Source organism: Patagioenas fasciata, chromosome 25 (assembly GCF_037038585.1).
Source record: "Patagioenas fasciata isolate bPatFas1 chromosome 25, bPatFas1.hap1, whole genome shotgun sequence".
Lineage (NCBI taxonomy): Eukaryota > Metazoa > Chordata > Aves > Columbiformes > Columbidae > Patagioenas > Patagioenas fasciata.
Genome location: NC_092544.1, coordinates 32,781 through 58,579, shown reverse-complemented (window position 1 = coordinate 58,579; position 25,799 = coordinate 32,781). Strand labels below are relative to the sequence as shown.

The window sequence follows — 25,799 nt, the reverse complement described above, 5'->3', positions numbered from 1 at the left end:
GCATGCTGGGACGCCTTCCCCGAGGCGGAGCCCGGGCTCCTCCCGGCGGGTACCTTAGCGCGCACGCGCAGGTAGCGCCCTCCCGATTGGCGGCGCTGGACGCGTTTCCGGTGCGCGGCGGAGGGAGCGCAGCCGGCGGCGGAGCGTCGGTCCGCCCGTGGGTCATGGGGAGGTACGGGCCGGCGCGGCGGTCGGAGGTCCTTTCCCCGGTGGGAGGGGAGGAACCGGCTATTTTATACCGGCTTTTACAACCTAAAACATGGGAGGGAGCCGGGATGGGCGCGACAGGCTGGTCCCGCCGCTCTTCGGGACAGGCCGCGGCCTGGACCCGCGGCTCAACCCCCGCCCGGGGAGTGTCAGCGGCCGAGGGGTCCCGGGGGCTGCGGAGTGACAGGGGAAGGCGTCGGCCCCGGGACCTTGGCCACGGCGCCCCGGCAGCCTCGGGAAACGTTTTATCCCGGGAGGTTCCGTTCGGTCCCGTCACGGCGTTTCCCGGGGGCGATTATGGGGCCAGGGGGCGATGCTGGAAACAACCGCCCCCCGGAGCTGCGGCCTCCCGGGGTGGTGAGAGTCTGGTGCTTCCGGGCTCAAACGCAAGGCTGTAAGCGATCTTTTGAGTCCCATCGGCATCTAAAAAAGCACATCCGGGGGGAAAAAAAAGGACTTTTAAAATTTTTTTTTACTTTTAACAAGCGCACATGATGGATAAACGCTTGTCACCAACTGTCTCACATTTGCAATAACTAAAGCAAAATCCAAGAACTTTCTCAGTTTTCTCTATTAACAATAAAGATACACCCAAACCAGATGGTCCTTCGCAAAACTATTTAAATGTTTGGTGCAAATCGTTATGTCTTAGTAGAAGCGAAAGCCCCCCGAGCATCCCAGGGAATGCGACAAAGGTTGGTTTGGCTTTACTGTAGACTTTAATTGCAGCTGTAATCCTAACAAGTGGGGCTAATTGAGGTCACCAGCCCGATTCCTGCCATGGAGAGAAAGTGCTCCGGGCTCACCTGCACATTGCTGCTGACAGCAGGTCCCAAGATAACTCTGTTTTCTGACAGAAAAATGAAATTTGGCCAAATTTCTATTCCCTCTTCAGGATCCTGAGAGATGCCTCATCTTCCACTCATGATCGTGTGACAGATAAACCCTCTCGTGCTGCAGTACAGCCAGCGTGTCCTCTCTTGCGTGAAACTTTCCTCTTGTGGTCTGATTGTAGAGTGGGTGATACGAAAAAATATCTGGTGTTCCTGTAGGAATGAGAGTTAAATGGAAGAGGAGGAAGCGAGAGTAGGTTAACGCTGATCACTGACGTTCTGAGAAGGCTTTGGGAAATGGCCTCTCCGTTCGCTGGCCCCATGGCAGTTGCTGATGTAATTAAAGATCTAGACACTCAGATAGCTGTAAGTAAAAAGCACTGGGGTTGGCATGCGGGATTTTTATCCTGGGAATCCACCCATCCCGTTAACTTGGCGTTTGGTGATCTTAATGGCACGCGAAGGGCGTGATGAAATCTGTAAATAAACAAACAAAATAACTTTATTGTGATAAAAGTGCTTTTGGCTCAAGGATTTTGGAGCTTTCTGCCCTCCGTGGTCGGTAAGAATTCCTGCTTTGTGGATTTGTAAGCTGAGTTGTGGGGGTGACTGGCCTGAGAGCGGCCTAGGCTAAAACCGAGCCTAGCATACACTGAAGTCCTGATATTGTGCTGAGTTCCTTGTCCAGAAACGCCATCTGAGGGCTTTAGGGTGTGGACGGAATGGTTTTCCATCATTAATTAGTTAAAATGAAGCTGAGAATTTGCTGAGTGCGCCACAGAAACGCGTCTTGGATATAAATTCTAAATTCTCTCTGTGTCTGCGAGTGCAGCGTTGCATGAGTTTGCCGTGAAGTGAAGCACTAAAGCAGCCGCCTCTGAGCATTCTGGTGTGATTCCTGGTGTGTGATTTGGGGTGAATTAACCCAAACTAACCAAGCTTGGTGTGGTGAGGGGAAAATGTCTGTTTGTAGCTCGTGTAGCAGGTGCTCTGTTCATCGTTTTGTACGTGAATGTGCTGTAAAGCTGTTTAAACTCTTTTCTTTCTCTTGTAAGTAAGTTCATCCTCAAGCACTTAGACTTTTTGGAAGTGGCAGCTGCTTCTTGGCTGTCTCTAGGCCCAACAGCAGCTGCTATACAAGGAGTTTTTACCTCAAACTGTTCCGTAAATGCTCATTGCACGTGACAGACCTGTCCCTGCTGCCCACAGCAGTTGTGGGGTGGAAGGTCTAGGATTTCACTGAGTTTCTTTTTGCAGAGCATTAAGGACAGAGTGTCACCAAACCGGGATTTTAGGGCCTTCCAGCAGTGAAACACCACAGCTGCTGGTTGATCTGTGTGTTGGCTCAGTGGGCAACAACCTGAATAACTTAAGGGTGAACCTGGAAGATCTGAGTAACCGATTAAGATGCCCCAACTCATCTCTGATTCCCTGTTATCGGTAAAGCCGCCTGCACTGGCTGTGGCTCTTGCTGTGTGAAGCACAACTCGAAGGTGCGGACAAGCGCTTGTGTTTCTCAGTCACATTACCTCTGAGAACCCAGACTTGTGCTTTCAGAACCTGAAACGAACCCTTTGTTGTCAAGGAACCACTGTGGGTCAGGCCTGGAGTGCAGTGTTACTGAAAATGAGGTGTCCATCCTGTGGCAGACACCGCAGGAGATGAACCCCCTGTCCTCAGGCTCATGAAGAGGACTTGAATGCTGCTCCTGCGCTTCCCTTCACTGCTGCCACGGGAGCAGTGGGATCTCTGTGAGCTCTTCCTCAAAGCTGTTTGTGGTCCAAGTGAAATGCATTCAGAAGGGCAGGGGGGACATGTGTGCTGGATTCAGCCTCAGGAACGAGCTGCTGAACTGCTGCCTCTCGTCTGTGCGCTGCCTGCAGCCCCTTGGCTGTTCCTGGCAAATTCCATATCCTAGGGAATGTTTTCTCTTTTTCTAAACATTTCTCCTCCCTCTCGCTGCGTCTGGAGAGACCTGATCTTCTGTAAAACCCTGGGCCCCCTCAGGACACTGCGGTTTCCTCTAGACAAAGCTGCAATCGCCCCATTAAACCCCTTCTCATTGCTAACTTGTAGCTTTTGTATCCTTTTACAGTTGATTGGTTTGGGTCCCCACAACGCCAAGAAGAAACAAGACCTGGATAAACTTTACGACCTAAAAGCTAAAGCCCAACAGATTATGAACCAGTTTGGCCCATCGACCTTGATCAACCTCTCCAACTTCTCTTCTGGAAAGCCCGAAACCGCCAGCACCCCCCCGCAGAGCTCCATGGCCAACAGCACCGTTGTGGCAAAGATGCCGGGGACGCCGAGCGGAGGGGGACGGCTCAGTCCTGAGAGCAACCAGGTAATTTTATCTCCAGCTTTAGGACAACAGGGGAGATGCTCAGACCTGCCTGAGACTTAATTCCATTCCTTTCTTAAATTACAAACAAAAACTTAATAAATATCTGTATCAGTGACTGAGTGAGCAAATGTCTCCATAGGTTGTTTCTCTTCCCTGGATGGGGTGTGGATGCTGTAAGTGTAGAGGTTTTTTTAGTCTCAGGAAAATGTATATTGAGAAGTTCTTTTTAAATGTGGTTTAGATGGGAAGACTGAAAGTGCAGTTTGTAGCCTGCAGCTGAGTGTGAGGGGTAGTGTGAGAGACAGCATCGCTGCCGGGAGCTGCTAATTTGTGTGTGTTTGCTTGTCCTAGTGGGACAACAAGTGCATAAAATGCGCAAGCACTCCAGGAACCCTCCCTGATGTCTCTGCAGTGTCACTGGCACCTCTCTGGGAAGTGTCCCCCGACAAACAGATGCAGCAGTTATTCCCGCAGTGTGAGGGAACCGGGAAGAGGTTTCCCAGGGGTGTCTGGTTCATCTGACCAGATGGATGGATCAGTGCTGAGAACTTTTATCCACATCCTACAAGACTGAAGTGTCCTGTTGTTGTCCAGCAGCAGGAAAATTTCTGCTCCCCACCACTTCTGCCCTAGAATAACCCAACACTGACCTATCTTGCTGTTTTCCTTGTGAAACACTAAAGCTGATAAGCGCTACAGCCATGGAAATGCTTCCTTTGTGCCCTGAGCACAAATTTAGTCACTGTCTGCCTCTTAAGACTTCTGATTTTGTCCCCTCTTGCCTGCAGCTCAGTGCCAGTTCAGCACAGGAGACTTATTTATCCTGACCTCTGCATTCCATTTTTGTTCACTGGTGCTTGAAAATGGCTCCTTAACACCTGATGATGCTTATCTCTGCCATTCTTGAGCTGATAGGCTGTGTCAACACCTGTGACTTGGGCCTGGGGAGGGTAGCAGGGGAGGAAGTTTTTTGGTGGCTGTGCTAAAGCAGCATGGTAAATCTGGTAAATCCTTCCCTCTTCTCCCACACTCTCAGGTTTTAACAAAGAAGAAATTGCAGGACCTTGTGCGGGAGGTGGATCCGAACGAGCAACTGGATGAAGATGTGGAAGAAGTAGGTACCAACCCATGGCAGGGGCTACAAAATAGAGCTAATCTTGGATTTGTCACAAACTGGTGGCCCTTTGTCCAAGGCAGGGACGGCTGCTTCATTTTATGCTTCTGTGTTCTCACATTTGCTGCAGCCTTCAGCCATCCGTGTCTGTTCCTGCGTCCCAGCATCAAAAAGCATTTTAAACCAGTGATTGTAGCAAACGCCTTTGAAATACAGACTTCTGAGGACTCATTTTCATGCTTTCTGCATAACTTCAGCTGCTCGGTACTGACAAGACAGGTTGTTGTCCTTGTCCTGCCGCAGATGCTGTTGCAGATCGCTGATGATTTCATTGAGAGCGTGGTGACGGCAGCCTGCCAGCTTGCGCGGCATCGCAAGTCAAACACCCTGGAAGTGAAAGATGTCCAGTTGCATCTCGGTGAGTGATTTTTCTTTTTTTTCCTCAGCTGAGTGCTGGGTGCAGTGTTGGGATGGAAACCCACAAGTACCTACAGATACATAACTACAAAAATGTTCCAAGGGCTGGAACAGCTCTGCTGGGAGGACAGGCTGAGAGAGTTGGGGTGTTCAGCTGGAGAAGACAAGGCTCCGGGGAGACCTTATTTGTGACCTTTCCGTACTTAAAAGGGGACGATAAAAAAGATGAGGACAGACTTTTGAGCAGGGCTTGTTGCAACAGGACAAGGGATGATGGTTTTAAACTAAAGGAGAGGAGATTCAGGCTGGACATGAGAAAGGAATTGTTGCCCTGAGGGTGGTGAGAGCCTGGCCCAGGTACCCAGAGAGGTGGTGGATGAACCATCCCTGGAGACATCCCAGGCCAGGCTGGACAGGGCTCTGAACAACCTGAGCTGGTGAAGATGTTTGTGCCTGTTTGTGAGGACAAGGCTGCCCTTGGGGTGGGCTGTTGGGGGCGATTGTGCTGACCTGGCTGCTCTCTTCCAGAGCGTCAGTGGAACATGTGGATCCCAGGCTTTGGTTCTGAAGAAATCCGGCCCTACAAAAAAGCCTGCACTACAGAAGCTCACAAACAGGTGAGGAGCCCTGAACAACACCAAGCATCATGGGGCAGAAGCCTGATATGCGGAGGGTGGCCTCAAATTCCTGGCATGACATGAATTTTTAGCCTCTTCTAAGTGATTTGGGCTTGAAATAAGTTCCAGAGTCTCATCGCCTGTTTGTGCAGAGAGGACTGAGGTTGCTCTGGCCCCACTCTGGTGGTGGATGCACCCTAAGGGAAGCAGCAGAACTTGCAGCTCAGCTCGAAATGGTTTGAAAACCAGCTGAGGGGCTGTGAAGTGGGATTTGATCCGAGCACTCTTTAATCCCACTTTTCTCGCTAGTGTTGGTGTTGCACTTCCAACCCTGGGTGTTGAGGAGTGCAGACATTTCCCTTTTCCTCTGGGATCCCATTAAGATTCAAACAGACCTGACAGACCTGTGCAGAAATGAGTCAGGCAGAGTCCCAAGAGAACCTGAGATACGTTGTTCCTGCACAGTTGTTTTGCAGTAACCTTGTCTGAGATGCTTAGATTCCCACGTTTTTCTCTTTTTACAGAGAATGGCACTGATTCGCAAAACTACCAAGAAATAGCTCCTGGGAAGAGCCAGGAGAAGATGCCTCTGTGTTTTGGGATGTCTGCCTCTCCGTGATGCCATCCATGGGATATTTTTTTTTAAATGCTTTACAGAGAAGCATATATTTTTTATTAATGGTGCAGCAATATCTTAACTTGATGATGAGGTCTGCCAAAAACATTCTACACCCTCTTCCTCATCCCCCTCTAAGACCACAATGCAAAACAAAGACTTTTTATTTGTGACTTGAAAGTGGTTTATTGTGTAAGTGATCATCCAAGGGAGAGAGTGTTTGGTCTTGTGTGGGACAGTACTAGAAGCATCTGTAGAGGTTTTTGTTTCCTCCTTCCTGCCCTGACCTGCTCCAGTACTTTGTAATGTCAGTGTTTATATAAATACCTGCATTTGTTTTACATGAATAAGGAAATTATTAATCTAAAACCATGGGAAAGTCTTGTGCTCTTCTAACGGCGTGTGAGGGAGTTGCTGGTGAAACAGGAAGCCCCACTTTTCTGGTCTGGGTGGGGGGTTTGTTCTGGTCAGAGATCTGCCCTGGGCTCTGGGGTGAGTGGAAGGATTTTTCTGATGGGGAGCGGCTGAAGGACCTGGGGGATTCAGCTGGAGAACAGGAGCTGAGGGGAGACCTTCTGATCTCTGAACTACCTGAAAGGAGCTTGGAGCCAGGGGGCATCGGGCTCTGCTCCCCAGGAACAAGCACCAGGAGCAGAGGAAACGGCCTCAAGTTGCGCCAGGGGAGGTTGACGTTGGATGTGGGGAACAATTTCTTCCCCAAAGGGCTGTTGGGTGTTGCAACAGACTGCCCAGGGCAGTGCTGGAGTCACCGTATCTGGAGGGTTGGACAGATGGATATGAGGTTCTCAGGACATGAGGTAGTGCTAGGGGTGGGGGAATGGTTGGACTTGGTAATCTTGAGGGTCTTTTCCAACCAAAATGACTCTATAAGGAAAGGCCATGTCCTGCTGCCTGTTTCTGCTCTATCCAGTTTTTATCAGAGAAGCCGCAAGAGCCATTTCTCATGGAGCAGAGGGAGCAGGTCTGCAAACCCCTGTGCTATGGGAGTCTTCTTGGTGCCCACGGGCAGGACTGGGACCTGTCTTCCCTGCTTGGCATCCATGAGGGAAACCGCTGGGGCTGAGGTAATTTGGAAACCAGTATGGGCTCCCAGTTCAGACACCAGTATGGGCTCCCTTGGCTCCTGGAAGAACCCAGGAAGTGTGACACACACAAATGCAGCCCCAGGTGAGGCTGTTCCTGCACTGCAGCCACTGCTGGGAAGAATGTGGGGATTGTTCAGCAGCTGCTCCAGCTCAGGGTGCCCTGGGAGAGCTGCCATTCCAACCAGCCCACCCTGACCTCCCAGGGATGGAGACCACCTCTGAGTGAATAAAACAGGGAGTAAAAGGGGTTTTAGGTCAAGACTGATCTGACATGGGACGCTGGGGGGCCGGGAGGACCCACAGTTTCTCTCTGGGGGATGGGGAGAGCCTTGGAGAAAGGGGTTTGTAGAGGGAATAGGGGAAAGGGGGGTGACACCTGGGTCTCTGCAGGATTTACCCTTCCCGTGACCACTTCCCCAGGAAAACATGGGCAGGCAGAGAGATGACCAGGGGTGTTTAATCCGTGCTTGCTGCTCCATCTCTGCCTCATCCCTTGTGCATCATGGTGGGGTGTGCCATCCCTCCCAGCGTCACCAGCTCTAACACAAGCATCTCTTCCACTTCTCCTCCTTCTCCGGCACTGCAGCCTTGCACGGCAGCGGGATGCTGCTCTTCACCCCGTCCCATGCCTCACTGGCCACCAGCCGCCCCGTTTGCAGTGCCTGATAGATGCCCAGCGTCAGTGTTTGGAACGCCTGGACCACGTTGCTGGCGTCCTTGGCTGAGGTCTCCACGTACTGCACCCCCAAAGAGGCTGCCAGCTTCTCTGCCTCCCTCCTGCCCACCCGCCTCTGCCCTGCCAGGTCACTTTTGTGCCCCACCAGCAAGAAAACCATGCGGAATGGCTGGACCGTCTCTGTCACCTCCCGGTGCCACCGGCGGACGCTCTCGAAGGACGCACGGTTGGTGAGGTCAAAGAGCAACATCCCCCCCGCCGAGTTGCGATAGTAGGAGCGAGTCACAGACCTGGGACATGAGAGAAATGGAGTGAGACCTCCCCTCGGGATCTCCAGTGCTGCCCTGGGCAGCATCTCCCCTGATGCAGGGCAACCCCAGCATCTCCTCCCCCCCACAACTGTCACCCTGCTCCCGAGAGTGAGAATTGTCCCTTTGGCTCTATCAGCAAGTGGTCTGGGCAGCTCTGTTCCTACTCAGCCACCAAAGCTCGTCTGTCCCCTCTACCACAGCCACCGAGCTCCCCTGTCCCCAGCAGCCATGTCCCACAAGCTGTCCTCTCCCCACAGCCATGTCCCTCGAGCTCTCCTGACTCCACAGCCTTGTCCCTCAAACTCTCCTGTTCCCAGCAGCCTGGCCAGTGGTGGCAGCCCCAGCCATGAGGTGCCAAGGCTCCCAGCAGCTGTGCTGGAAAAGCCGCGTTGTTCAGCTCCCACTGGGCTCCCAGTCTTTTTCCCCAGCCCCCTGCCGCTGAGGGGGCAGAGTGGAGTTTGCAGGGTCCCGTACGCGCTTTGGAGCTGGAGCCAGGGCTGACGAGGCAACCCCAAGGGCTCTTTTCCTGGGAACACCCTTGGCTTTGGCTCGTCATTGTGGTTCCTCACCCATGGGGTGGGGGGACACGCACACACCTGTACCCAGGAACTCCCTGGGGTTGAGATCACAACATCCCACCCACACCCCAAATACAGGGGGGACACTTGGCTCCATCACCCCCCCACCCCCCACCCCACAACCTGGACCCACCTGAACCGCTCCTGCCCGGCTGTGTCCCAGAACTGCAGCTTCACCTGCAGCCCTGGCTCCAGCTCCACGAACTGAACATAGAAATCCACCCCCACCGTCTGGTTGACGGCATCCAGGAAGATGCCCTCGGTGTAGCGCCGCAGCAGTGAGGATTTCCCCACCGTCGAGTCCCCCAGCATGATCACCCGGAACTGGTATTGCCACCGCAGCTCCATCGGCACCTCCGTCAGCTGCTGGGACCCGCCGCCCCTGCGCTGGGAGCATGTGCAGGCAGGACCTGGCGTCTCCACCCAGGAGGCGTTCCCACTGCTATGAGCACTGAGTGGCCCATTCTGAGCCTCCTTGCTCCCTTTTTCCTCAGTTTCATCCGTCTGGAAGCACTTGGGAGGTGCCTTGTCCCATTTTCCCAGGGGGTGGCCCTGTGACACAAGGTCAATAGAATCACAGAAGAGTTTGGGTTGAGGGGACCTTCCCAGGTCCCCCAATACCACCCCTGCCATGAGCAGGGACATTTTCACCAGCTCAGGTTGCTCAGAGCCCCATCCAGCCTGGCCTGGGGTGTCTCCAGGGGTGGTTCATCCACCACCTCTCTGGCCATCCAGTGCCAGGCTCTCACCACCCACAGAGGCAACAATTTCAGCCTGAATCTCCCCTTTTAGTTTAAAACCATCACCCCACCATGTGACACAGGGCAGCTTTACCCCACCAGCGACCCCCCCAAAAGCAGAGCATCCCCTGTGTCATGGACTGAGCATGGCAGTTTGTCCTTGTCAGGGGTCTGGCACTCAGCACAACCTTTATTTGGTGTGGAAAAGCATCAGATTTATTAAAAACACTCTTGCAACAGGATATTATTTTTTTCAGAGCTCCCAAATTAAAGCTTGAAATAAACCCAAGGCTGGGTAGGGATGCAGCCCAAGGAGGAGTGAGAGAGAACCACACCCATCAGGGGAGGGTCTCATGTCCCCCCCATGTCCCCATCAGCACTGGCACCACGCCTGGGGCTCCCCACGTGCTGGGGGCCAGAGGCCGCTCTGAGTGGGGAGGAGCCTGATGCCACCGCAGTCCCGGTGTGAGGTAAGAGTCCCCTGTCCCAGTGCCCTCTGGATGTCCCCTGCCAGTGTCTGGAAGGCCAGCTCCACGTTGAGGTTGCCATGGACTGAAGTCTCCACGAAGGCCATGCCCAGGGTGGCTGCCAGGTCCCCAGCCTCCTCTGCCAACACGACGCGCTCGGCCACCAGGTCACACGTGTCCCACCAGCACAAAGACAGGGAGACGATCCCCGACGGCCTCACGGTACCACTTGGGGATGTGCTCGAAGGACGCGTGGTTAGTGAGGTCGAACACCAGCAGCACCCCTGCCGTGCTCCGGTAGAAGGACCTGGTGATGGACCTGGGGACACTGGGGGAAAGTTTGGGGGACACCCTATCACCCCCCACACCTACTTAACCTGGGGGCATATTTGGGTCCCAGCTGGGACCTCAGGAGCAGGAAGGGGAGACCTGCCCACACCATTTGCACCCCCATTTTCTGTTCAGCATCCCCCCCCAGGACTGGGATACTTAGAGGAGACCTGGGTGGGGTTTCAGGGGCTTCAGGATCCCTCTGCCCCCACACAACCCATGGTGCAGCAGGGATGGGTGGGTGCTGAAGGGCCTGAGAAATGGGGCACCCCCAGACCCTGGGGTCCCCAAAAGACTCCTGGGGATTGGGGGGAGAGTGAGACCCCTCGCTCCAGCAACAGCACCTGGCTTGTCACCCCATTTGAGCCTCTTTCCCGCTTCCAGGAGCTCCTGATTTCAACCTGATGTAATCAGGAAGGAAATCGCCCACCCCCAGTGCTCCGACACCCCAGGACTAGACTAGCACTCCAGGACTCACACACCAGGACTAGCATCCCAGGGCCTACACCCTGCCCTACACACTTGGCCAGCTCTGGCTTCGCTGCAAGTTCAGCAGAAGGTTGCAACAGCCTCTAAAGTGTCCTCAGCCCAACGAGCCATTGTCACCTGTCCCTGCACGCCTGGCTGGGGACTTCACACCCACCCTGGCACGGAGGGATGAGTCAGCCTGGTGCTGCAGTCCTGGGGGCGGGGGGGCATGTCCCCGTCCCTGTCCCCACCTCACCTGATCCTCTCCTGGCCGGCTGTGTCCCAGAGCTGCAGCTTGGCTTTGCCGGTGGGTGACAGAGGGACAGTGCGGCTGTAGAACTCCACGCCGACAGAGGGACAGGGGGTGGCCGTCCCCACGTCCCCTCCACCTGTCCCCTCTGCAAAACAACGCAGCAGTGATGACTTCCACACCGCTGCGTCCCCCAGCACAATGACACGGAACTGTTAGTGTCCCCTGGGGTCGGGGGCCTGGTGGCGTTCTGTCACTGTCCCCATGGCAGCAGCTGTGCTGGATCCTGACCCAGCCGGGCTTTGCTGTGCTGACAGGCCTGGGGACAGGTCTCCAGCCTTGTCCCCACCCCGCGGCACCTTCTTTGGGGACAGACTCTGGTCTTGCTGTCACCTGGGGCAGACAAACAAACTGTCCCTGGGAGGAGGGAGAAGCTGGCAAACCTGTCCTCCCGTCCCCGAGGTGTTGTGTTTGGTGTTGTCAAGTGCCAGCTCTGTCCCGCTGCCTGGCTTTGATGACAAAAATGGGAACAGGTAGGCTCTGGGTGTACAAACATACTGCCACAGAGAGGCTGGTGTGCCCAGGGAAGCCAAAGTCCTAGGTAAGCTGGGACAAGCTTGAGGGGAAAGAGGCTTTGATTCCACCTGGGAAGAAGAGATGAGGGATCAGGGTCATCAACTGTGTCATTTGCCTTTGTTTTTGCAGGTGCCACAGGCAAACTCAGAGGGGTGAAGCTGCATGCCCATTGGCGGCTGACAAGGTGAGGCGGTGGTGGGAGTTGAGGATTACTCAGTTCAGTGTTTCCTTCTTGTTTTTTAGGAGCTTTGTGGGCCCATTTGGACTCGGATGAACATTTATAGTGAGCTAGGGTAGGGGCGGAGTGTAGGGCTGGGGACTTGTCCCAAGTGTTAAATACATTTTGTTTCTTCCTGTCTTAGGTGTCATGAGCTATGAGGGTTTCTGCCTGCACCCCTGGCACAACACACTGAATGGAATGCCGTGGAACGTAGGAGGAAATGGGTGTTGTGGAATGGGTCGGTGTTGACCGACACGATACTGCTGACACGGCTTAGTATGTGTGTGTTTTCTTTTCTTATTGCAGATAATGAAGGAAAACTGTGGACAGTTAGGGTTAGGCTTAGGTTACGGACAGGGTTAGGGTTAGGCTTACGCATAGGTTTAGGATTAGGTTAGGGTTAGGGTCACGGTCAGAGTCAGGGTTAGGTCAGGATTAGTGTTAGGTTACAGTTAGGGTTAGGCTTAGGTTACGGCCAGGGTTACGGCTAGGCTTAGGTGTAGGCCTAGGCCTAGGTTAGCGTTAGGGTCACGGTCAGAGTCAGGGTTAGGTCAGGGTTAGGGTTAGGATTAACTCAGCAGAAGCGGCAGCTGCAGTCAGCCTTCCCGCAGTACCGCTCCGTTCGGTCGGTTATTTACACGGCTTTGCCCGAGAGTTTGCCCCGATAGACCGAGGACTTAGACCGCGACCCAACCGTCCCCGTGCCTCTGGAAGGGCGGTACGGACGCCGAGGCGTAGAGCGATGCCATTCTGAAATTCAGGCTGAGCGGTATAAGGAGTCAGGTGTGCACATCCAGTCCTTTAGCCATATGTCAATATAATATCTTAGGTGTTTTCCCTGTCCCCCGCACGGCCGGGAGGCCGACCGTAGATCCAGCGCGGGGCCAAGTTTGGATCCGGCCGCACCCGGGCTCCCGTCCGCAGAGGAGTTTAGAAAGCGAGGGGGTCTGATCCCAACCTCACGCCTCGACGGAAAGACCTTCCCGTAGCCTTTGGCATCTCCCGTCCACGTCGAAATCGCTCCGCATCAAGTTTCAGCCGAATTCGCTTAGCATATTCTGTCCTCCTAGTCAGCATTAGCGTCCCTCGCCATTACATTCTGCCGCAGCGCAAGCCGTCCAGCGCCGCCCTCGGTCGGCCGCGCACCGGTCGGTCGCCCGAGACCGAGCGACGTCGGGGGGATCGCGGGCGTCGTCGGCGTTCGGCGACGGACACGCGGGGCGAGTTTGAGTCGCGGAATCTCGGAGGAAGGAGGTCGCGGTAATTGACAGGATCGGGAAGCCGAGCGAGAATAGGTCACCGCGGTCAAGAACTATATGAAGGATGGCAAGGGAATTAAGGGCAAAGCGTGAAGTCCCCGTCTCAAGTCAATCTGCGGGAGAGGAAGAAGCGGTCGACGGGGTAGATGACGCGCAGAGCGTTCGGATAGCGCGAAACCTCGAGCGGACGCGGCTCGGGGCTGTAGTTATTTGTCCTTGGAGGTTCAAATTTTTTTCCCTTTCAGGTAAATTCCAAAGTTAAAGAATAAAAACCTCCAGCCGGGGCATCCATCCCCCCCGAACGGGTTTTTTCCTCCGGTCCCGGCCGCTCCGCGAGGCGACGTTCGTCGCCGAGGTTCGGACGCGGGCGGCCCTCGGGCCGGGGTTTCGGCAGGCAGGGCCATTTCCGAGTCTTCCGGGAACTGCGTTCCCCAGGGGCGACGGCACAGCGGGCACAGCGGCCGTGACGGGAGTTCAGGAGGGGACCCAGGAGTTCAGGAGGGGACCCAGGAGAGCCCCAAAGGACCCAAGAGTTCAGTAGGGACCCAAGAGTTCAGAGGGGTCCCAGGAGTTCAGGAGGGACCCAGGAGTACCCCAAAGGACCCAGGAGTTCAGGGGGATCCTAAGAGTTCAGGAGGGACTCCGGAGTGCCCCAAAGGACCCAAGAGTTCAGGAGGGGACCCACCCAGGAGTTCAGGAGGGGATCAATGAGTTCAGGAGGGACCCAGGAGTGCCCCAAAGGACCCAGGAGTTCAGGGGGGGACCCAGGAGTTCAGAGGGGTCCCAGGAGTTCAGGAGGGACCCAGGAGTACCCCAAAGGACCCAGGAGTACCCCAAAAGACCCAGGAGTTCAGGGGGATCCTAAGAGTTCAGGAGGGACTCCGGAGTGCCCCAAAGGACCCAAGAGGTCAGGGGGGGACCCAGGAGTTCTGAGGGGACCCAGGAGTGCCCCAAAGGACCCAAGAGTTCAGGAGGGGACCCAGGCGTTCGGGACAGACCCAAGAGTACGGGAGGGACCCAAGAGTGCCCCAAAGGACCCAGGAGTTCAGGGGGGGACCCAGGAGTGCCCCAAAGGACCCAAGAGGTCAGGGGGGGACCCAGGAGTTCTGAGGGGACCCAGGAGTGCCCCAAAGGACCCAAGAGTTCAGGAGGGGACCCAGGCGTTCGGGACAGACCCAAGAGTACGGGAGGGACCCAAGAGTGCCCCAAAGGACCCAGGAGTTCAGGGGGGGACCCAGGAGTTCAGGAGGGGACCCAGGAGAGCCCCAAAGGACCCAAGAGTTCAGAGGGGTCCCAGGAGTTCAGGAGGGACCCAGGAGTACCCCAAAGGACCTAGGAGTTCAGGGGGCACCCAGGAGTTCAGGGGGATCCTAAGAGTTCAGGAGGGACTCCGGAGTGCCCCAAAGGACCCAAGAGTTCAGGAGAGGACCCAGGAGTTCAGGGGGATCCTAAGAGTTCAGGAGGGACTCCGGAGTGCCCCAAAGGACCCAAGAGTTCAGGAGAGGACCCAGGAGTTCAGGGGGGGACCCAGGAACGCAGAGGGGGGACCAGGAGTGCCCCAAAGGACCCACGAGTTCAGGAGGGGACCCAGGAGTTCAGGAGGAACCCACCCAAGAGTTCAGGGCAGGACCCAGGAGTTCAGGGGGGAACCCAGGAGTGCCCCAAAGGACCCAGGAGTTCAGGGGGGTACCCAGGAGTTCTGAGGGGACCCAGGAGTGCCCCAAAGGACCCGAGAGTTAAGGAGGGGACCCAGCCAGGAGTTCAGGAGGGGGGACCCAGGAGTTCGGGAGGGGACCCAAGTGTTCAAGAGGGGACCCAGGAGTTCAGGAGGGGACCCAAGTGTTCAAGAGGGACCCAGCAGTTCAGGAGGGACCCAGCAGAGCCCCAAAGGACCCAGGAGTTCAGGGAGTAACCCAGGAGTTCAGGGGGGCCCCCAAGAGCTCAGGGGGGACGAAAGAGTTCAGGAGGGACCCAGCAGTGCCCCAAAGGACCCAGGAGTTCAGGAGGGACCCACCCAGGAGTTCAGGAGGGACTCAGGAGTTCAGGAGGGGACCCAAGAGTTCAGGGGGGACCCCAGAGCTTAGAAGGGGACCCAAGAGTTCAGGACAGGAGCCAGGAGTTCAGGGGGGAACACACCCAGGAGTTCTGAGGGAACCCAGGAGTGCCCCAAAGGACCCAAGAGTTCAGGAGGGGACCCAGCCAGGAGTTCAGGAGGGGACCCAGGAGTGCCCCCAAGGACCCAAGAGTTCCGGAGGGACCCAAGAGTTCAGGAGGGGACCCAGGAGTTCAGGGTGGGACCTGAGAGCTTAGAAGGGGACCCAAGAGTTCAGGGGGGGACCCACCCAGGAGTTTAGGAGCAGACCCAGGAGTTCTGAGGGGACTCAGGAGTGCCCCAAGGGACCCAAGAGTTCAGGAGGGGACCCAAGAGTTCAGGACAGGACCCAGCAGTGCCCCAAAGGACCCGGGAGTTCAGGGGGGAACACAGGAGTTGTGAGGGGACTCAGGAGTTCAGGAGGGGACCCAAGAGTTCAGGGGGGACCTGAGAGCTTAGAAGGGGACCCAAGAGTTCAAGACAGGAGCCAGGAGTTCAGGGGGGGACCCAGGAGTTCAGGAGGGGACCTGAGACCTTAGAAGGGGACCCAAGAGTTCAGGAGGGGAGCCAGGAGTTCCGGGGGGACCGAGGAGTGCCCCAAAGCACCCAAGAGTTCAGGAGGGACCCAAGAGTTCAGGAGGGGACCCAGCAGTGCCCCAAAGGACCCGGGAGTTCAGGGGGGAACACAGGAGTTCTGAGGGGACTCAGGAGTTCAGGAGGGGACCCAAGAGTTCAGGGGGGACCCGAGAGCTTAGAAGGGGACCCAGGAGTTCAAGACAGGAGCCAGGAGTTCAGGGGGGGACTCAGGAGTTCAGGAGGGCACCCACCCAGGAGTTCAGGAGGGGACCCAAGAGTTCAAGAGGGACCCAAGAGTTCAGGGGGGCACCCAAGATTTCAGGGGAGGACCCACCCAGGAGTTTAGGAGCGGACCCAGGAGTTATGAGGGGACCCAGGAGTTCTGAGGGGACCCAGCAGTGCCCCAAAGGACCCAGGAGTTTGGGAGGGACCCAGGAATTCGGGAGGGGACCCAAGTGTTCAAGAGGGGACCCAGGAGTTCAGGAGGGGGGACCCAGGAGTTCAGGAGGGACCCAGCAGTGCCCCAAAGGACCCAGGAGTTCAGGAGGGACCCACCCAGGAGTTCAGGAGGGACTCAGGAGTTCAGGAGGGGACCCAATAGTTCAGGGGGGACCCCAGAGCTTAGAAGGGGACCCAAGAGTTCAGGACAGGAGCCAGGAGTTCAGGGGGGGACCCACCCAGGAGTTCTGAGGGGACCCAGGAGTGCCCCAAAGGACCCAAGAGATGAGGAGGGACCCGGGAGTTCAGGAGGGGACCGAAGAGTGCCCCAAAGGACCCAGGAGTGCCCCAAAGGACCCAGGAGTGCCCCAAAGGACCCAAGATTTCAAGAGGGGACTTAAGAGTTCTGGAGGGGACCCACCCAGGAGTTCAGGAGGGATCCAGGAGTTCAGGAGGGGACCCCCCCAGGAGTTCATGGGGGGGACCTAGGAGTGCCCCAAAGGGCCCAAGAGTTCAGGAGGGAGCCAAGAGTTCAGGAGGGACCCAGGAGTGCCCCAAACGATCCAGGAGTTCAGGGGCGGACCCAGGAGTTCAGGACGGGACCCAAGATATGAGGAGGGACCCACCCAGGAGTTCAGGAGGGGACCTAGGAGTTCAGGAGGGGATCAATGAGTTCAGGAGGGACCCAGGAGTGCCCCAAAGGACCCAGGAGTTCAGGGGGGGACCCAGGAGTTCTGAGGGGACCCAGGAGTGCCCCAAGGGACCCAAGAGTTCAGGAGGGGACCCAGGCGTTCGGGACAGACCCAAGAGTACGGGAGGGACCCAAGAGTGCCCCAAAGGACCCAGGAGTTCAGGGGGGGACCCAGGAGTTCAGGAGGGGCCCAGGAGTTCAGGAGGGGACCCAGGAGTTCAGGAGGGGACCCAGGAGAGCCCCAAAGGACCCAAGAGTTCAGTAGGGACCCAAGAGTTCAGAGGGGTCCCAGGAGTTCAGGAGGGACCCAGGAGTACCCCAAAAGACCCAGGAGTTCAGGGGGCACCCAGGAGTTCAGGGGGATCCTAAGAGTTCAGGAGGGACTCAGGAGTGCTCCAAAGGACCCAAGAGTTCAGGAGGGGACCCAGGAGTTCAGGGGGGGACCCAGGAGTGCCCCAAAGGATCCAGAGTTCAGGAGGGACCCAGGAGTTCAGGAGGGGACCCAGGAGTTCAGGGCGGGACCCGAGAGCTTAGAAGGGGACTCAAGAGTTCAGGGGGGACCCAGGAGTGCCCCAAAGCACCCAAGAGTTCAGGGGGGGACCCAGGAGTTCAGGGGGGGACCCAGGAACGCAGAGGGGGGACCAGGAGTGCCCCAAAGGACCCACGAGTTCAGGAGGGGACCCAGGAGTTCAGGAGGAACCCACCCAGGAGTTCAGGGCGGGACCCAGGAGTTCAGGGGGGACCCAGGAGTGCCCCAAAGGACCCAGGAGTTCAGGGGGGTACCCAGGAGTTCTGAGGGGACCCAGGAGTGCCCCAAAGGACCCAAGAGTTCAGGAGGGGACCCAGGAGTTCAGGAGGAGACCCAGGAGGGCCCCAAAGGACCCAAGAGTTAAGGAGGGGACCCACCCAGGAGTTCAGGAGGGGGGACCCAGGAGTTCGGGAGGGGACCCAAGTGTTCAAGAGGGGACCCAGGAGTTCAGGAGGGGACCCAAGTGTTCAAGAGGGACCCAGCAGAGCCCCAAAGGACCCAGGAGTTCAGGGAGTAACCCACGAGTTCAGGAGGGGACCCAGGAGTTCAGGGGGGCCCCCAAGAGCTCAGGGGGAACCAAAGAGTTCAGAAGGGACCCAGCAGTGCCCCAAAGGACCCAGGAGTTCAGGAGGGACCCACCCTGGAGTTCAGGAGGGACTCAGGAGTTCAGGAGGGGACCCAATAGTTCAGGGGGGACCCCAGAGCTTAGAAGGGGACCCAAGAGTTCAGGACAGGAGCCAGGAGTTCAGGGGGGGACACACCCAGGAGTTCTGAGGGGACCCAGGAGTGCCCCAAAGGACTCAAGAGTTCAGGAGGGGACCCAAGAGTTCAGGAGGGCACCCAAGAGTTCAGGAGGGGACCCAAGAGTTCAGGAGGGGACCCAGCCAGGAGTTCAGGAGGGGACCCAGCCAGGAGTTCAGGAGGGGACCCAGCCAGGAGTTCAGGAGGGGACCCAGGAGTGCCCCAAAGGACCCATGAGTTCAGGAGGGGACCCAGCCAGGAGTTCAGGAGGGGACCCAGGAGTGCCCCCAAGGACCCAAGAGTTCCGGAGGGACCCAAGAGTTCAGGAGGGGACCCAGGAGTTCAGGGTGGGACCTGAGAGCTTAGAAGGGGACCCAAGAGTTCAGGGGGGGACCCACCCAGGAGTTTAGGAGCAGACCCAGGAGTTCTGAGGGGACTCAGGAGTTCGGGGGGGACCCAGGAGTGCCCCAAGGGACCCAAGAGTTCAGGAGGGGACCCAAGAGTTCAGGAGGGGACCCAGCAGTGCCCCAAAGGACCCGGGAGTTCAGGGGGGAACACAGGAGTTCTGAGGGGACTCAGGAGTTCAGGAGAGGACCCAAGAGTTCAGGGGGGACCTGAGAGCTTAGAAGGGGACCCAAGAGTTCAAGACAGGAGCCAGGAGTTCAGGGGGGGACCCAGGAGTTCAGGAGGGGACCCAAGAGTTCAAGAGGGACCCAAGAGTTCAGGGGGGGACCCAAGATTTCAGGGGCGGACCCACCCAGGAGTTTAGGAGCGGACCCAGGAGTTCAGGAGGGGACCCAGGAGTTCAGGAGGGGACCCAGGAGTTCAGGAGGGGACCCAGGAGTTCTGAGGGGACCCAGCAGTGCCCCAAAGGACCCAGGAGTTCGGGAGGGACCCAGGAATTCGGGAGGGGACCCAAGTGTTCAAGAGGGGACCCAGGAGTTCAGGAGGGGGGACCCAGGAGTTCAGGAGGGACCCAGCAGTGCCCCAAAGGACCCAGGAGTTCAGGAGGGACCCACCCAGGAGTTCAGGAGGGACCCACCCAGGAGTTCAGGAGGGACCCACCCAGGAGTTCAGGAGGGACCCACCCAGGAGTTCAGGAGGGGACCCAAGAGTTCAGGGGGGACCCCAGAGCTTAGAAGGGGACCCAAGAGTTCAGGACAGGAGCCAGGAGTTCAGGGGGGGACCCACCCAGGAGTTCTGAGGGGACCCAGGAGTGCCCCAAAGGACCCAAGAGTTCAGGAGGGGACCCAAGAGTTCAGGAGGGGACCCACCCAGGAGTTCAGGAGGGGACCCACCCAGGAGTTCAGGAGGGGACCCACCCAGGAGTTCAGGAGGGGACCCACCCAGGAGTTCAGGAGGGGACCCACCCAGGAGTTCAGGAGGGGACCCAAGAGTTCAGGAGGGGACCCAGCCAGGAGTTCAGGAGGGGACCCAGGAGTGCCCCAAATGACCCAAGAGTTCCGGAGGGACCCAGGAGTTCAGGAGGGGACCCAGGAGTTCAGGGTGGGACCTGAGACCTTAGAAGGGGACCCAAGAGTTCAGGAGGGGAGCCAGGAGTTCCGGGGGGACCGAGGAGTGCCCCAAAGGACCCAAGAGTTCAGGAGGGAACCAAGAGTTCAGGAGGGACCCAAGAGTTCAGGAGGGGACCCAAGAGTTCAGGAGGGGACCCAAGAGTTCAGGAGGGGACCCAAGAGTTCAGGAGGGGACCCAAGAGTTCAGGAGGGGACCCAAGAGTTCAGGAGGGGACCCAGCAGTGCCCCAAAGGACCCGGGAGTTCAGGGGGGAACACAGGAGTTCTGAGGGGACTCAGGAGTTCCGGAGGGGACCCAAGAGTTAAGGGGGACCCGAGAGCTTAGAAGGGGACCCAAGAGTTCAAGACAGGAGCCAGGAGTTCAGGGGGGGACACAGGAGTTCAGGAGGGCACCCACCCAGGAGTTCAGGAGGGGACCCAAGAGTTCAAGAGGGACCCAAGAGTTCAGGGGGGGACCCAAGAGTTCAGGGGGGGACCCACCCAGGAGTTTAGGAGCGGACCCAGGAGTTATGAGGGGACCCAGGAGTTCAGGAGGGGACCCAGGAGTGCCCCAAAGGACCCAGGAGTTTGGGAGGGACCCAGGAATTCGGGAGGGGACCCAGGAGTTCAGGAGGGGGGACCCAGGAGTTCAGGAGGGGGGACCCAGGAGTGCCCCAAAGGACCCAGGAGTTCAGGAGGGACCCACCCAGGAGTTCAGGAGGGACTCAGGAGTTCAGGAGGGGACCCAATAGTTCAGGGGGGACCCCAGAGCTTAGAAGGGGACCCAAGAGTTCAGGACAGGAGCCAGGAGTTCAGGGGGGGACCCACCCAGGAGTTCTGAGGGGACCCACCCAGGAGTTCTGAGGGGACCCACCCAGGAGTTCTGAGGGGACCCAGGAGTGCCCCAAAGGACCCAAGAGATGAGGAGGGACCCGGGAGTTCAGGAGTGGACCCAAGAGTGCCCCAAAAAACCCAGGAGTGCCCCAAAGGACCCAGGAGTTCAGGGGGGAACCCAGGAGTTCTGAGGGGACCCAAGAGTGCCCCAAAGGACCCAAGATTTCAAGAGGGGACTTAAGAGTTCTGGAGGGGACCCACCCAAGAGTTCAGAAGGGACGCAAGAGTTCAGGAGGGACCCAGGAGTGCCCCAAACGATCCAGGAGTTCAGGGGCGGACCCAGGAGTTCAGGAGGGGAGCCAAGAGATGAGGAGGGACCCACCCAGGAGTTCAGGAGGGGACCCAGGAGTTCAGGAGGGGATCAATGAGTTCAGGAGGGACCCAGGAGTGCCCCAAAGGACCCAGGAGTTCAGGGGGGGACCCAGGAGTTCTGAGGGGACCCAGGAGTGCCCCAAGGGACCCAAGAGTTCAGGAGGGGACCCAGGCGTTCGGGACAGACCCATGAGTACGGGAGGGACCCAAGAGTGCCCCAAAGGACCCAGGAGTTCAGGGGGGGACCCAGGAGTTCAGGGGGGGACCCAGGAGTTCAGGGGGGGACCCAGGAGAGCCCCAAAGGACCCAAGAGTTCAGTAGGGACCCAAGAGTTCAGAGGGGTCCCAGGAGTTCAGGAGGGACCCAGGAGTACCCCAAAGGACCCAGGAGTTCAGGGGGCACCCAGGAGTTCAGGGGGATCCTAAGAGTTCAGGAGGGACTCCGGAGTGCCCCAAAGGACCCAAGAGTTCAGGAGGGGACCCAGGAGTTCAGGGGGGGACCCAGGAGTGCCCCAAAGGATCCAGAGTTCAGGAGGGACCCAGGAGTTCAGGAGGGGAACAGGAGTTCAGGGCGGGACCCGAGAGCTTAGAAGGGGACTCAAGAGTTCAGGGGGGACCCAGGAGTGCCCCAAAGCACTCAAGAGTTCAGGGGGGGACCCAGGAGTTCAGGGGGGGTCCCAGGAACGCAGAGGGGGACCCAGGAACGCAGAGGGGGGACCAGGAGTGCCCCAAAGGACCCACGAGTTCAGGAGGGGACCCAGGAGTTCAGGAGGAACCCACCCAGGAGTTCAGGGCGGGACCCAGGAGTTCAGGGGGGACCCAGGAGTGCCCCAAAGGACCCAGGAGTTCAGGGGGGTACCCAGGAGTTCTGAGGGGACCCAGGAGTGCCCCAAAGGACCCAAGAGTTCAGGAGGGGACCCAGGAGTTCAGGAGGAGACCCAGGAGGGCCCCAAAGGACCCAAGAGTTAAGGAGGGGACCCACCCAGGAGTTCAGGAGGGGGGACCCAGGAGTTCGGGAGGGACCCAGGAGTTCGGGAGGGGACCCAAGTGTTCAAGACGGGACCCAGGAGTTCAGGAGGGGACCCAAGTGTTCAAGAGGGACCCAGCAGTTCAGGAGGGACCCAGCAGAGCCCCAAAGGACCCAGGAGTTCAGGGAGTAACCCACGAGTTCAGGAGGGGACCCAGGAGTTCAGGGGGGCCCCCAAGAGCTCAGGGGGGACCAAAGAGTTCAGGAGGGACCCAGCAGTGCCCCAAAGGACCCAGGAGTTCAGGAGGGACCCACCCAGGAGTTCAGGAGGGACTCAGGAGTTCAGGAGGGGACCCAATAGTTCAGGGGGGACCCGAGAGCTTAGAAGGGGACCCAAGAGTTCAGGACAGGAGCCAGGAGTTCAGGGGGGGACACACCCAGGAGTTCTGAGGGGACCCAGGAGTGCCCCAAAGGACCCAAGAGTTCAGGAGGGGACCCAGCCAGGAGTTCAGGAGGGCACCCAAGAGTTCAGGAGGGGACCCAGCCAGGAGTTCAGGAGGGGACCCAGCCAGGAGTTCAGGAGGGGACCCAGGAGTGCCCCCAAGGACCCAAGAGTTCCGGAGGGACCCAAGAGTTCCGGGAGGGGACCTGAGAGCTTAGAAGGGGACCCAAGAGTTCAGGGGGGGACCCACCCAGGAGTTTAGGAGCAGACCCAGGAGTTCTGAGGGGACTCAGGAGTTCAGGGGGGGACCCAGGAGTGCCCCAAGGGACCCAAGAGTTCAGGAGGGGACCCAAGAGTTCAGGAGGGGATCCAGCAGTGCCCCAAAGGACCCGGGAGTTCAGGGGGGAACACAGGAGTTGTGAGGGGACTCAGGAGTTCAGGAGGGGACCCAAGAGTTCAGGGGGGACCCGAGAGCTTAGAAGGGGACCCAAGAGTTCAAGACAGGAGCCAGGAGTTCAGGGGGGGACCCAGGAGTTCAGGAGGGGACCCAGGAGTTCAAGAGGGACCCAAGAGTTCAGGGGGGGACCCAAGATTTCAGGGGAGGACCCACCCAGGAGTTTAGGAGCGGACCCAGGAGTTGAGGAGGGGACCTGAGAGTTCTGAGGGGACCCAGCAGTGCCCCAAAGGACCCAGGAGTTCGGGAGGGACCCAGGAATTCGGGAGGGGACCCAAGTGTTCAAGAGGGGACCCAGGAGTTCAGGAGGGGGGACCCAGGAGTTCAGGAGGGACCCAGCAGTGCCCCAAAGGACCCAGGAGTTCAGGAGGGACCCACCCAGGAGTTCAGGAGGGACTCAGGAGTTCAGGAGGGGACCCAATAGTTCAGGGGGGACCCCAGAGCTTAGAAGGGGACCCAAGAGTTCAGGACAGGAGCCAGGAGTTCAGGGGGGGACCCACCCAGGAGTTCTGAGGGGACCCAGGAGTGCCCCAAAGGACCCAAGAGATGAGGAGGGACCCAGGAGTTCAGGAGGGGACCCAAGAGTGCCCCAAAGGACCCAGGAGTGCCCCAAAGGACCCAGGAGTTCAGGAGGGACCCAAGAGTTCAGGAGGGACCCAAGAGTTCAGGAGGGACCCAAGAGTTCAGGAGGGACCCAAGAGTGCCCCAAACGATCCAGGAGTTCAGGGGCGGACCCAGGAGTTCAGGACGGGACCCAAGATATGAGGAGGGACCCATCAGGAGTTCAGGAGGGGACCCAGGAGTTCAGGAGGGGATCAATGAGTTCAGGAGGGACCCAGGAGTGCCCCAAAGGACCCAGGAGTTCAGGGGGGGACCCAGGAGTTCTGAGGGGACCCAGGAGTGCCCCAAGGGACCCAAGAGTTCAGGAGGGGACCCAGGCGTTCGGGACAGACCCAAGAGTACGGGAGGGACCCAAGAGTGCCCCAAAGGACCCAGGAGTTCAGGTGGGGACCCAGGAGTTCAGGAGGGGACCCAGGAGAGCCCCAAAGGACCCAAGAGTTCAGTAGGGACTCAAGAGTTCAGAGGGGTCCCAGGAGTTCAGGAGGGACCCAGGAGTACCCCAAAGGACCCAGGAGTTCAGGGGGATCCTAAGAGTTCAGGAGGGACTCAGGAGTGCCCCAAAGGACCCAAGAGTTCAGGAGGGGACCCAGGAGTTCAGGGGGGGACCCAGGAGTGCCCCAAAGGATCCAGAGTTCAGGAGGGACCCAGGAGTTCAGGGGGGGACCCAGGAGTGCCCCAAAGGATCCAGAGTTCAGGAGGGACCCAGGAGTTCAGGAGGGGACCCAGGAGTTCAGGGCGGGACCCGAGAGCTTAGAAGGGGACTCAAGAGTTCAGGGGGGACCCAGGAGTGCCCCAAAGCACCCAAGAGTTCAGGGGGGGACCCAGGAGTTCAGGGGGGGACCCAGGAACGCAGAGGGGGGACCAGGAGTGCCCCAAAGGACCCACGAGTTCAGGAGGGGACCCAGGAGTTCAGGAGGAACCCACCCAGGAGTTCAGGGCGGGACCCAGGAGTTCAGGGGGGACCCAGGAGTGCCCCAAAGGACCCAGGAGTTCAGGGGGGTACCCAGGAGTTCTGAGGGGACCCAGGAGTGCCCCAAAGGACCCAAGAGTTCAGGAGGGGACCCAGGAGTTCAGGGGGGGACCCACCCAGGAGTTCAGGAGGGACCCAGGAGTTCAGGGCCAGACCTGAGAGCTTAGAAGGGGACCCAAGAGTTCAGGAGGGGAGCCAGGAGTTCAGGGGGGACCCAGGAGTGCCCCAAAGCACCCAGGAGTTCAGGAGGGACCCAAGAGTTCAGGGGGGGACCCAGCAGTGCCCCAAAGGGCCTGGGAGTTCAGGGGGGAACACAGGAGTTCAGGGGGGGACCCAGGAGTTCAGGGGGGGACCCACCCAGGAGTTTAGGAGCGGACCCAGGACTTATGAGGGGACTCAGGAGTTCAGGAGGGGACCAGAGAGTTCTGAGGGGACTCAGCAGTGCCCCAAAGGACCCAGGAGTTCGGGAGGGACCCAGGAATTCGGGAGGGGACCCAAGTGTTCAAGAGGGGACCCAGGAGTTCAGGAGGGGGGACCCAGGAGTTCAGGAGGGGGGACCCAGGAGTTCAGGAGGGGGGACCCAGGAGTTCAGGAGGGGGGACCCAGGAGTGCCCCAAAGGACCCAGGAGTTCGGGAGGGACCCACCCAGGAGTTCAGGATGGACTCAGGAGTTCAGGAGGGGACCCAATAGTTCAGGGGGGACCCCAGAGCTTAGAAGGGGACCCAAGAGTTCAGGACAGGAGCCAGGAGTTCAGGGGGGGACCCAGGAGTGCTCCAAAGGACCCAAGAGTTCAGGGGGGGACCCAAGAGTTCAGGGGGGACCCACACAGGAGTTCAGGAGGGACCCAGGAGTTCAGGGCCAGACCTGAGAGCTTAGAAGGGGACCCAAGAGTTCAGGAGGGGAGCCAGGAGTTCAGGGGGGATCCAGGAGTTCAGGAGGGGACCCGAGAGTTCTGAGGGGACCCAGCAGTGCCCCAAAGGACCCAGGAGTTCGGGAGGGACCCAGGAATTGGGAGGGGACCCAAGTGTTCAAGAGGGGACCCAGGAGTTCAGGAGGGGGGACCCAGGAGTTCAGGAGGGACCCAGCAGTGCCCCAAAGGACCCAGGAGTTCAGGGAGTAACCCACTAGTTCAGGAGGGGACCCAGGAGTTCAGGGGGGCCCCCAAGAGCTCAGGGGGGACCAAAGAGTTCAGGAGGGACCCAGCAGTGCCCCAACCGACCTAGGAGTTCAGGAGGGACCCAGGAGTTCAGGAGGGGACCCAAGAGTTCAGGGGGGACCCGAGAGCTTAGAAGGGGACCCAAGAGTTCAGGACAGGAGCCAGGAGTTCAGGGGGGGACCCAGGAGTTCTGAGGGGACCCAGGAGTGCCCCAAACCACCCAAGAGTTCAGGAGGGACCCAAGAGTTCAGGAGGGGACCCTGCCAGGGGT

At 58.4% G+C, this 25,799-nt stretch overlaps 3 protein-coding genes across 4 annotated transcripts; 1 reads left to right on the top strand and 2 right to left on the bottom strand.

The window, feature by feature from the left end:
- The first annotated feature begins 84 nt into the window (after nucleotides 1–84).
- On the top strand, nucleotides 85–6,523 carry TAF12 (TATA-box binding protein associated factor 12). Of its 2 annotated transcripts, none has more exons than XM_071799083.1 (7): nucleotides 85–172; nucleotides 1,260–1,406; nucleotides 3,136–3,387; nucleotides 4,424–4,501; nucleotides 4,781–4,919; nucleotides 5,447–5,535; nucleotides 6,060–6,523. In XM_071799083.1, exons 2-7 carry the CDS (start codon nucleotides 1,338–1,340, stop codon nucleotides 6,093–6,095), a joined length of 663 nt encoding a protein of 220 aa, XP_071655184.1. In that variant the 5' UTR covers nucleotides 85–172; nucleotides 1,260–1,337; the 3' UTR covers nucleotides 6,096–6,523. The 2 variants fall into 2 exon arrangements, with proteins under 2 accessions (XP_071655184.1, XP_065713235.1); XM_065857163.2 differs by having other exon boundaries at nucleotides 89–172; nucleotides 4,805–4,919.
- Nucleotides 6,524–7,710: 1,187 nt separating this feature from the next.
- LOC136112573 (ras-related protein Rab-39B-like) lies at nucleotides 7,711–9,192 on the bottom strand. The gene is made up of 2 exons (XM_065857339.2): nucleotides 8,956–9,192; nucleotides 7,711–8,223 (listed from the first exon to the last, which is right to left on the bottom strand). Exons 1-2 carry the CDS (start codon nucleotides 9,168–9,170, stop codon nucleotides 7,797–7,799), a joined length of 642 nt encoding a protein of 213 aa, XP_065713411.1. The 5' UTR covers nucleotides 9,171–9,192; the 3' UTR covers nucleotides 7,711–7,796.
- A 743-nt stretch (nucleotides 9,193–9,935) lies between these two features.
- LOC136112585 (ras-related protein Rab-42-like) lies at nucleotides 9,936–11,343 on the bottom strand. The gene is given in 3 exon segments (XM_065857354.1): nucleotides 9,936–10,203; nucleotides 10,205–10,348; nucleotides 11,084–11,343. Coding segments are annotated over 3 exon segments (672 nt in total).
- Between the last annotated feature and the right edge of the window lie 14,456 nt (nucleotides 11,344–25,799).